The sequence below is a fragment of the Strix uralensis genome, chromosome 18, assembly GCF_047716275.1.
Source record: "Strix uralensis isolate ZFMK-TIS-50842 chromosome 18, bStrUra1, whole genome shotgun sequence".
NCBI lineage: Eukaryota > Metazoa > Chordata > Aves > Strigiformes > Strigidae > Strix > Strix uralensis.
The window spans coordinates 1,764,642-1,775,967 of record NC_133989.1 but is presented as its reverse complement, the minus strand read 5'-3'; the positions used below and the strand labels follow the sequence as shown (position 1 = coordinate 1,775,967).

Sequence of the window (11,326 nt, the reverse complement as noted above, 5' to 3'; positions counted from 1 at the left end):
CGAACAATAATAATTTAAAAAAAAAAAAAAAAGAATCCAAATATTTATTTTTTGTTTTTTTTTCTTCTGGATCTGACACATCAAAATCCCCGTCGGCGCCGCGTCGGGGACAAGGGGGGGGCCCAGCCTGGCACAGCCCCCGTCCAGGTCTGACCCCCTGTGAGGTGTGGGGGGGTCCCCGATACAAAGGGACCCCCCTCCCTGCACAGGGCGGGGGAACCGGCCCTGGGTGCAAGGCCAGGCAGGGTGGCAGGGCCACACACCCCTCCCTGTCCCCATCCCACGGGGCTGCAGGGACGGGGACGGGGGGGGGGCCAGCATGGCCTGGCCCAACCCAGGCCAGAGCCCCTGCCCAGGCAGGCGTGTGTGAGGGGACAAGGGGGGAAAAAAGGAGGGGGGGGGTGGGGGGGGTGGGGAAAGGGGTTTGGGGGGGAAAAAAGGGGTTTGAAGGGAATAAAGCCCCTTAAAACCCCTCCAGGGCTGGAGGCATCACGCTGCTGCGGCATCACAGCCGGCGTGCTCTCGTGCTCTGGGAGTATTTAAAAATACGAATTTTCATATATTTTATTTAAAAAATAAAAACACACGAAGGAGGGCGGGGAAGGGGGAAAAAAAAAAAGAAAAGGGGGGGGTGGGAAAAAAAAAACAAAACAAAACAAAAGAAACTTCTTTGTGCAGTTTGGTTTAGTGCAAATGGGCGCGTTCCTGCAGGCACTTCCCGGAGCATCGCCCCGGCGGGAGCGGCTGCTCCCCCGATAGGAAAAATAGAGAGAAACAACAATACAAAGAGTAAAAACCCCCTGGGGGCGCGGGGGGGGGGCAGGCGCCCACCTCTGCCCTGGGCACTGGGGGTCCCCCCGGGAGCAGGCGGGGGGCAGGAACAGACACCCCCGTTTCTCCAAGCCCCTGCCGGCCGCAGGCACAGCTTATTTGAGCACTGGGCAGCCCCTGGCCCCGGGGGGGTCCCCAACCCGGCATGGGGAGGGGGCTGGGAGCAGCCGGCCCCCCCCCCCAGCCCCCGCCGCGGTGCCGGCAAGGGGGGAGCGGGGGGGGCAGATTTAGCTTATTTTCCAAGGAAAAAAAGGGGTGGACAAGCTCCGTGGCAGGTGGGAGATATTTTTTGGGGGGGGGGTGTGTCTGTGCATAAAGCTCTTGGAGGGGGGGCAGGGGGGCCGTTCCCTGAGTCCGGGGGGGCCCCGGGGCGGCGGCAGCGGTGGTGGTGGTGGAGGAGGAGGAGGAGGAGGGGGGCGCGAAGGCACCTCGAGTGCAAAATGTGCAAGAAGGGAGGGAGCGCGGCGGCAGCGGCGTCAGTCGAGGAAGCGCTGGCAGGCCTTCTTCCAGCGGCAGGCCGTGCACCACATCTCCCGGTTCTCCATGCCGTACACCTTGCGGCACTTCTTGGCCTCCCCCCGCGGCCTCCTGCGGGCAGAGGGGACAGGTCACGGTGGGGGGCGGGAGGAACACAGAATCATCTGGGTTGGAAAAGCCCTTGAAGCTCCTCCAGTCCAACCATGAACCTCACCCTGACCGTTCCCAACTCCACCAGATCCCTCAGCGCTGGGTCAACCCGACTCTTCAACCCCTCCAGGGATGGGGACTCCCCCCCTGCCCTGGGCAGCCCATTCCAACGCCCAACAACCCCTTCTGCAAAGAAATCCTTCCTAAGAGCCAGTCTGACCCTGCCCTGGCGCAGCTTGAGGCCATTCCCTCTTGTCCTGGCGCTGGTTCCTTGGCTCAAGAGACTCCTCCCCCCTCTCTGCACCCTCCTTTCAGGCAGTTGTAGAGGGGCCATGAGGTCTCCCCTCAGCCTCCTCTTCTCCAGACTAAACCCCCCCAGTTCCCTCAGCCGCTCCCCATCAGACCTGTGCTCCAGACCCTGCACCAGCTCCGTTGCCCTTCTCTGGACACGCTCGAGTCATTCAATGGCCTTTTTGGAGTGAGGGGCCCAAAACTGAACCCACTCATCGAGGTGCTGCCTCACCAGTGCCGAGCCCAGGGGTCAGATCCCTTCCCTGTCCCTGCTGGCCACGCTAGTGCTGATACAAGCCAGGATATCATCAGCCTTCTTGGCCACCTGGGCACACTGCTGGCTCATCATCAATCACCCCCCAGGTCCCTCTCTGACTGGCAGCTCTCCAGCCACTCCTCCCCAAGCCTGTAGCGCTGCTGGGGGTTGTTGTGGCCCAAGTGCAGCACCCGGCATTGGGCCTTATTAAACCTCCCCCAGCTGGCCTCAGCCCGTTGCTCCAGCCTGGCCAGATCTCTCTGCAGAGCCTCCCTACCCTCGAGCAGATCAACACTCCCACCCAACTTGGTGTCATGTGCAAATTTACTGAGGGTGCACTTGATCCCCTCGTCTAGATCATCAATAAAGATGTTAAACAGGAGTGGCCCCAAAACCCAGCCCTGGGGGACACCACTCGTGACCATTAACACCCCCCCCACGGACACCCCCACAGACAAGAGGGGATGGGGCACGGCTGGCGATGGCTCACCTGGGGACGGTGGGTGGCTTGGGGGGCGGCGGGGCGGGTGTGGCGGGGGGCAGCGGTGGCCGCGGGGGGGCCGGGCAGCCCTGCCGAGAGAGGACACAACCCCCCCGCCGCGTCAGAGCTCAGCACCGAGTGGCTGGCGCGGGGGGGGAGGGCAGAGGGTGACGGTGATGTTGGGTGGGGAAGGGGAAGCGCAGCAGCAGCCCCTCCCCATCCCACCCCCCCTCACCTGGTACGCGTGGTCGGTGTGGACATGGCAGAGGCCGGGGGGGGCCGGGGGGGAGGCCAAGGCCAGGTCGGGGTTCGGCAGCGCTGGCGGCAGCGGGGGCTGCGCCTCGGGGCCGGGGAAGGCGGGCGGCACGGAGGAGGTGGGTGAGACGGGCGTCAGGCTGGAGAGCCCGTCCGTCAGCGACTCCACGTCCACGTCCAGCTCCGTGTAGTAGAAATCCTCCTCGCCGTCGCTCTGCTCGAGGTCGGCTTTCCGGCTGCAGGGAGAGCGGCTCGGGCTGGGGCGGTTCAACCCCCTCCCAAGGCAGGACCCCGCAGGGGGGCACTGGGGAGGGGCGGGGGGAGGTCTGGGGGTGTCCAGAGGGCCCCCCCTGGTGCTTACCCAAGGTGCACGGTTCGGATGTGCTTCTGCATCCCTGAGGAGCTGCTGAGGACTTTGCCGCAGCTCTTCCACAAGCACTTGAACATCACCTTGGTGGAGTTCTGCGGGTGAGAGGCGTCAGGCCGGTAGCTCCAGCTCCGTCCCCAACATCATCACCATTGTCATCCCCATTCCCATCGCTGTCACCATCCCCAACCTCATCTTCAAGCCCACCGCTACCCCCAATGTCATCCCCATCCCCAACCTCACTGTCATCCCTGATGTCATCCCCATCCCCAACATCCTCCTTGTCATCCCCAATGTCATCCCCATCCTCAACATCCTCATCTCCATCCCCAACCTCATCCCCCACCCCACATCATCCCTGATGCCATCTCCATCCCCAACATCCTTCTCCTTGTCATCTCCAACTTCATCCCCAATCCCACCATCATCCCCCATCCCAACAACATCCCCCCCCCTTGGGGGTCTCCATCCCCAAGCTCATCCAATCATCCTCAATCTCACCGTCATCCCTGATGTCATCCCCCTCCCCACCATCATCCTCATCTCCATCCTCATCATCCCCACCCAAAACCTCATCCCCACCGGTGTCCCCACCATCATCCTCAACCTCACCCCCATCCCACCTTCCTCTTCCGTGGGATGGGCTCTCCAAAGACGAAGTGGGTGCCGTCGGGCTCGTCGGGGCCCTCGTCCAGCAGCGGGGCGGGCAGGAAGGTGCTGGGAACGTGGCTGGAGAGTGGGGGCGACGGGGTGGAGGGGGTGGAGCGGTCGCTGGGGGGGTCCCAGCTCCAGTCCCCGCTGGTGTTGCTGCTGCTGCTGCAGCTGGAGGACATGGTGGGCGCCTCCTTCCAGACCTCACCACCAGGCTCTGGCAAGGAGGAGGAGGAGGAGGAGGAGGAGGAAGGTCAGGTCCTACCATGGAAAACGTGTCCAGGCATGGAAAGGGGGGGCAAGGGCAAGTTCTTACCTGGGGCGGGGGTGGCCGGTGGGTGACTGAGGACCAGCGAGCTGGTGGAGAGGCTGGTGAGCACCGTGGCCGCCATCACCTCGTCGATGCCCGCCTTGCCCGAGAGCTTCCTGCCAGTGAGAGCAAAGCGGGGGGCTGCGGTGAGGATGGATGAGGCCCCCCCCCTTCGCCGGGACCCATCACCCACCGAGGTGCTGAGACCCCCCCAATCCACAGCGGTGGGGTAAGCACCCACCCCAAGGTGCCATATCATGCTGGGGGCATCACCACATGTAAAGGCACCCATGGGTGCCCTGTCCCATGCAGCACCCTGAGGTGCTTGCGCTGACCCGGACTGGAAACCCCGTTGGGCAGCGGCGCAGGCAGCAGTACAGGCAGCCAGCCAAAACACCACGGGGGGGGGGGGCGGGGGGGGGGAATCCTACGCATCCGCGGGCAAGCGCCGTGCCGGAGGGTACCGGCACCTGCATCCTGCCGCCAGTGCTGAGAAACACGGGGGTTTGCTCAGCTGGGGCCAAACAACTTCCTGAAGTGGAAAAAAAAAAAAAATCCCAAAAAAACCTATAAAAAAGAATTAAATTTTTAAAAAAGCAAGAGGTCAGGAGCCATTTTGCAAACCTCTCGTGCCGCGGGGATGGATAAATACGGCGCTGGAGAGCGGTGATGCTCTCTGAGCCCGCGAGCGGCTGCGGTGCTCAGCGCCGGCGAGGCAAAGCCTCGCCGGCGCTGAGCACCGCAACCGCTCGCGGGCTCGTTATCTGGCACCTCATCAGCCAGCGGGGCCACGGCCGGGCAGAGCCCTCGGCGCTGCCTTACACGGGACAGCCGGTCACCGCCGGAGCCCCCGTCAGTGCGGACGAGAGGCCAAAGTCCTCCTCTTGTAGCCGTTGGAAAAAAAATCCCAGCTTGGCACGGAGAAGCCATTTCGGCAGGGTGGTTGCCATCGCTGTTGCCCATCTTGTGGCCATCGTGGTCCTACCTGTGCCGGGGCACGGGGATGTAGGCCGAATGCAGCGTCAGGCATCGCTCCAGCCCGGCGTCCAGCACCCGCAGCATGGCTTCCCGGCTGGCCGGCTCCCGGCGTGGCAACGGTTCCCCGAGGCGTGGTAGCCAGCCCTCGGCTCCCGCTGGTAGCCCCCGGGCACCGCAGGGGAGAGAAGCCTGCGGGAGAAACGGTGGTTGTCAGCGGGGCATCCCCAGAGCATCGGATCCTGCCGGGATCCCCCCTGCAATCTCAGCGGGGAGGGGAGGTGGCCCAGGGGAGCTGGCACGGTGTCCCCAGGCAGGGCTGCGGCAGGACCCTGCCAGCTCCTCGGTGGCTGCCTCTGGGGTAGATCCCGAGTGGATCCCACCATGTAGCAGCTGGATCCAGCTGGGATTTCCCTGGTGAGAGCAACCAGCATCCTCCTGCGAGGCTGCTGCCAGTGCTGTCACCCGCCAGGCTTAGTGCTGGCAGCCAGTGGATCCCTCCCCAGGTGGATCCCCAGGGCTGGATCCAGCAGGGATCTCGGCAGAACTTTTTGGGGACACCCACCTGCCCCATGACAGCACCAAGGGGATCCCCTCCTGAGCAGATCACCTGGGATCCAGCGGGGATCCCCACAGAGCAGGGGCCCTGCCAAGCCCATCCAAGACAGCAGCACCCACTGACTGAGCGCCAGCACTGAGTGGATCCCGCTCTGGGTGGATCCCAAGGATCTCCCCAGGGCTGGGGCCCGGCAGGGATCCCCTGAGAAGCGGGGAGTGGCTCTTCCCACGGGCTGACCCCGGTCACTCGCTGGCCAAGTTCAGTCACTGGGCAGATCCCTCTCCAAGCTGCGCCTGGGCAGATCACCCGGGGCTCCGATCCCGCCGGGATCCCCCCCCCCAGCCCCGCAAAGGAAGGAGCCGACTCGGAGTGTGCTCCTCAGGGCTGACAAGTGGATCCTGCCGGGGCAGATTCCTGGAAAATCCCAAGGGGCCGGGATCCAGCGGGATCCCGCTGGAGCTCGGCAGAGCGGGGAGCGGACGGGGCCGCTCCAGGAGATCCCTGTCGTCCGGCAGCGCTGAGCAGATCCCTCGCCAGGCCTGGAGATCCTGGGCAGCACTGAGCAGATCCCACCCCCCCCCGTGATCCCGCAGGGATCCCCCCAAGCCCTGCAGAACCGGGGGCGCTGCTCCGGGACAGCAGCGTGCCCGCTCTCCACGGATCCCCCTTTTCCGAGCGGATCCGAGCAGCTCCTCTGGGGCAGAGCCGGGATCCTGCAGGAATCCCCCCCCCGCCCCGAGCAGGAGGGGCAGGGCTGCGCCGGGACAGCAGCGCCGGCGGGTCGGCCGAGGGGGTCCCGCTGCGAGCCCGAGGGGGTTCCCCGGGGCCGGGCTCACCCCAGCGCCGCCGCCAGCACGGAGCAGACCCCCCCGCTGCGGACAGATCCCCGGCCGAGCCCGGTGAGTGGATGTGGGGATCCAGCAGAGATCCCGCCCCCCCCCCGGGATCCAGCAGGATCCCCCCCAGCTTGGCCACAAACCCAACCGGGTTCGCACCGGGGATCCAGCCGGGATCTGCCCCACCGGCACGGCGAGGGGGTGGGTCCCTCTCCGGGCAGATCCCAGGCTGGATCCCGCGGGGTTGGGATCCACGCGGCATCCCCCCCCCCTCCCGCCCCCCCGGCAGAGCCCACCGGGGCGGGTACCCCCCCTCGCCCCCCGCCGCCACCACCGCTCCCCCCCCCCCCCCCCCCGAAGTTTGTCCCCGAGCGGCGCCATTTTAGCGGCGGGGAAAGTTTCGGGCGGGCCGCTGTCAGCTGTCACCGCCCCCCCCCCCCCGCCCCCGGCTTCCCCCCCCCCCTCCTCCTCCTCACACCCCTCCCCGGGCCGCCACCGCCGCCGGTACCTTCGGGGCGGCGCCGCCGCCGCCGCCGCCGGGCTCGGGAGGCGGAGGAGGCGGCGGATCGCGACGGCGGCGGCGGGCGGCGGCCAACAGCACCGTGGGCGGGCGCGGGGGCTCCATGTGGGAAGCGGCGGCGGCGGCGGCGGCGGCCGCGGCCGGGCCCGGCGGGGGAGCGCGCTCCGCCGCGCGCGGCCCGGTGTCGGCGCCGGCCAGGCCACGCCCCCCACGCCTCCCGCCATTGGCCAGCGCCGCCGGCTCGGACCGCGGCCGCCGTTTTCGCCACCTCCCATTGGCTCCGACGCGCTGCCACTTTACGCGCCGCGACACGCCCCGCCCCGCCCCCCGGCCGCGACACGCCCCCGCCGCGACACGCCCCCGCCGGCAGCGGCCATCTTCGCGCGCCCCGCCCTCCGCCGCCCCGCGCGCGGCCCGGGGACCCCCCCCCCAAACCCCCCCCCCCCCTTCCATCCCCCGCCCCTTGAACCGGCGTTTCGGGCTCCCCCCCCCCGCTGTTAGTGTTGAGGCTCCCGCAGCGACGGGCGGACCCCATAAAGTCGCTCCCCCGCCCCCCCCCCCCGCCCCGCCAAAGTCAAGGGGCTCCCCGAAAGTTGCAGGGTGTCCCCAAAAAGTTCTGATTTTATTATTCTAGGGCGGAATGAAGGGTCCTCCCCGAAGGTGTGGGGGTTCTGCCCGCTTGCAGGGCCCCGCCAAGCTCCTGCGGCTCCATCAAAGTGGCGGCGTCGGAACTTAACGGCGTTATGACTCGTGGGGTTGTGCCCCCCGCCTCCAATTTACGGCTTTGATAAGTTCTCCAAAAGTTGCAGGACTCTCCACAAAGTTATACTCCCCAAAACTTAGAGGGGTCCACCCCCCCCCCCAAAGTTCCCCCCAAAGTTTTAGTCCCACTGGAAGTTCCAGGGCTCCCCCATCAGCTCTAGGGCTCCCCCCGAAATGACAGCGTCGTTCTGCTGGGGGAGGGGGGAGCGGCTGGATTTTTGGGGTGGGAGAGCGGTTCCCAGCGGGAAAGGTGTCCCCAAAACCCCACGGGTTGGGTCAGTCCTGCCCGCCCTGAGGAAACACTGCCGAAAGCCACCTGGAGCAGCGGGTGGGTGTGGGGTGCCCGGGGTGCAGGGGATGCCCTGGGTGCATGGGGTTTGTGGGGTGCGGGGGGTGCTCGGGGTGCCCGGGCTGCACCCACCCATGCTCTGCGCCTCGCCTGCCCCAAAAACCTGCGGTGCCACAAGCGTCGGGTGTCGGCGTGAGGCCACCCAGGCCCTGCTGCTGTTTGATTTACCAACCCGCAGCCTGAAGGCCAGGACAGAGTCCGTGTGGCTGTCCCGGCCGGTGGCCCCCACCTGTCACCCCCCACTTGTCCCCCCTGCCTGTCCCCCCTGGCAGCCCTGGGCTGGTCAACGTGGGTGATTCCCGTGGCTCGGGGCCATGGGGGTGGCTGGGGCTGGAGTCCTGGGGATCCCCTGCCCTGGGGGGGTGTAATGGCCCCAGCGTGGCGGAGGGTCAGGAGTCCCAGGGCGCTTGGCCCACCCCTTGTCCCCTGCCCTCGGGGGTGGCTGGAGGTGTCACCTTCACCCTGCGCCGTGCCCGGGTGCCTTTGGAAGCGTGAAAAAAACCAGCAAACTGGGAAAAACCCCACGTGCCTGGCCAAGAGATGGGGTGTCACCCCGGCACGGCCATCCCCGGGGTCCCTGTGGAAGGGGGGAGCAGCCAGACAAAGGGCGGTGACCCCCTGGGAACCGAGACACCCGTGGGGCCCCAAACCTGCCCCAGTTGTGCCAGGGCCAGTGGGGTCCAGGGACCAGGAGCATCCCCAGCGACTGGGGGTGCCATGGTGAGGAGCACAGGAGGAGGAGTGTGGCCAGAGCAGTCTTCATCCCCATCCCACAGCTCTGTCCCAGCCCCGGTGGGCTCTGACCCCGCGGCCCTCGTTAGCCCCAGAGGAATTAAGGAGGGAGCCCTGCAGCAATGGCGGGCGTGACGCCTCTCCTCCCCCCGAGTTCTGACAGCCCGCCCGGGCTCTGCTGCAGCGGGATCCGGGGGTGGCTTCCCCGGCCGCCCCCCGCTCTGGTTTAATTGTTAACGCCGGCCTAAGCGCTGAGCTGGCGGCTCCGGCGTTGTGCAACTCCCAGGAGCGTCGCCTGCCCGTTGCACAAGGGCCCCGGTGCCGCCAGCCCGACCCCCTGCCCGGGCGGGGGGGGCTCTGCAGGGTGGCATCTGAGCGCTGGCACCCCTGGGGGTGTCCCCGGGGTACCCCGATGCTCTCCCCGGGGCAGGCGGCGATGCCCCTCTCCCGGGCGGTGCTGCAGAAGGAGCCGGGGCCTTGCCCGTGCTGCCTGTCGGGGTGCAGAGCCACGGGGGTGCTGGGCCGTGGCGGGTGGGAAGCGGTGGGGGCGCGGGGCCGCGGGGAGCTGGGGGGTGTGGGGCAGGTTTGGGTGCGGGGCCGTGCGCTGTGCGCAGCCAGAGGGGCTGTAGAGCCATAGGGGGTGCGGAGCCATATGGGGACGTGCGATACGTCCTGCAGCACCCTACAGAGTGCAGCGCCCTGCAGCACCGTACAGCACCGTACAGCACCGTACAGCACCGTATAGCACCATATAGCACTGTACAGCACCATATAGCACCGTATAGCACCGTACAGCACCGTACAGCACCATATAGCACCGTACAGCACCGTATAGCACCGTATAGCACCGTAAGCACCGTATAGCACCATACAGCACCATATAGCAGCGTATAGCACCATATAGCACCATATAGCACCGTACAGCACAATATAGCACCGTATCGCACCATATAGCACCGTACAGCACTGTATAGCACCATATAGCACCATATAGCACCGTATAGCACCATATAGCACTGTACAGCACCATATAGCACCGTATAGCACCGTACAGCACCGTACAGCACTGTACAGCACCGTATAGCAGCGTATAGCACCATATAGCACTGTACAGCACCATATAGCACCGTATAGCACCGTACAGCACCGTACAGCACCATATAGCACCGTACAGCACCGTATAGCACCATATAGCACCGTACAGCACAATATAGCACCGTATCGCACCATATAGCACCGTACAGCACTGTATAGCACCATATAGCACCATATAGCACCATATAGCACCGTACAGCAGCGTGCAGCGTGCGCTGGGCTCCTTCTCACTCCCCCTTGTGGGAACGGCACCGCGCAGCACCTCGCAGCACCGACCCCTCGCAGCGTGACGGGGACCCTGGCCCCCAGTGGGCTCCCAGCTGGCGGGGGTGGCGGGGGACGGGGAGCGGGGAACCTGCAGCTCGTGGGGACCCAGTGCCCGGCTGTCCCTGGGGACTGTCCTCGCCCTGACCCCGAACTTCCCAGCCAGACCACGAGACTCCACGCGATGTTTCGGGATGGATCCTTCATTCACCACCCAGTTTTTGAGCCTCCAGCCAAGGCTCCGGCCCCATTTTCCATCACCTGGAGGACTGGGCAGTTGTTCTTTTATTTAACCGCCGGTCCAGCTCTCCCGCGTCCCGCAGGCACCATGGGAATTACGGGCACACGGGGCTGCTTCTGCTGCTGGCAGGGCAGGTTTGGGAGATGCTTTGGCCTCCCCCAGCTCAAGCGAGAGCAGAAGCTTTCCCGGTGCCGGGCTGAGCCTGCCTTTCCCCAGGGAAGCAGCACCATGGTACCCCCATCCCGACCCCACGGGGCCCATCTTGCCCCGGGAGCGAAGTAACTCAGGTCGCACCAGGACGTGGATGCTCCCACGCGGGGCTGGTGCAGCTCAAACGCAGCTCCCAGGAGATTTGGGTGGTGCAGGAGGGACCCTGGCCCCGGAGAGCTGCGGGATGGGATGAGGGAGGAAAGCAGCCGGGGAAGGATCACGGCCGGGGGCAGTGCGGGGGGAGCCCGCGCCCCAGTGCGGGGCGAGTGGCAGCAGGAAGAGCGTGGCAGCGTCGGCACCAACCGCCCCACGCCGTTTTCTATCGGGGTTCTTATCTCGCAGGGGGATGGGAGCAGCTGCCGGGGGCCGACTCCTCTATCTCGAGCGGCTGTGGTTTGGCATCGAGCGCGGGGCTGACGAAGCGGCACGAGCGCCGGAGCTGCCTCCCAGCTCTAACGTCTTCTGCAGCGGGTTTTGCTGAGCGCTTTGTTTTCGTTTTTAATCTCTTCTTCGCCTGCTGTGATGTAGGGGCAAAGCTGACGAAGGAAGGCACGCGGCTTCCTGCCTGCCTGCCCTGCCGCCACAGGTCCCGGCTGCCTCCGGCGAGCACCGGGCCACCGTGCCACGAGTTTGGCTGGCTGTAAAGCGGCTGGGCTACACTCGAGGCGGGGGTGACAGTGGGACTGGGGCCACCATCAGAGCATCACCCTGGGG

General features: G+C 66.1%; 1 protein-coding gene across 1 annotated transcript; it reads right to left on the bottom strand.

Annotated features, from left to right (window-relative positions):
- Positions 1-1,158: 1,158 nt before the first annotated feature.
- SLC2A4RG (SLC2A4 regulator) lies at positions 1,159-7,064 on the bottom strand. The gene is made up of 8 exons (XM_074888299.1): positions 6,948-7,064; positions 5,055-5,236; positions 4,076-4,185; positions 3,732-3,976; positions 3,103-3,203; positions 2,722-2,977; positions 2,496-2,575; positions 1,159-1,419 (listed from the first exon to the last, which is right to left on the bottom strand). The coding sequence occupies exons 1-8, from the start codon at positions 7,062-7,064 to the stop codon at positions 1,308-1,310; spliced, it is 1,203 nt and encodes a 400-aa protein (XP_074744400.1). The 3' UTR covers positions 1,159-1,307.
- Positions 7,065-11,326: the final 4,262 nt, after the last annotated feature.

What these genes read in the sequence shown, in the direction of transcription:
- SLC2A4RG (XM_074888299.1), bottom strand. Translation starts at nt 7,064, where the DNA reads ATGGAGCCCCCGCGCCCGCCCACGGTGCTGTTGGCCGCCGCCCGCCGC. An exon ending in GCGGCGGCGCCGCCCCGAAG is followed by an intron (nt 5,237 to 6,947) that starts GTACCGGCGGCG and finishes TTTCTCCCGCAG; the next exon opens with GCTTCTCTCCCCTGCGGTGC. An exon ending in CCATCCCACGGAAGAGGAAG is followed by an intron (nt 3,204 to 3,731) that starts GTGGGATGGGGG and finishes TCTCACCCGCAG; the next exon opens with AACTCCACCAAGGTGATGTT.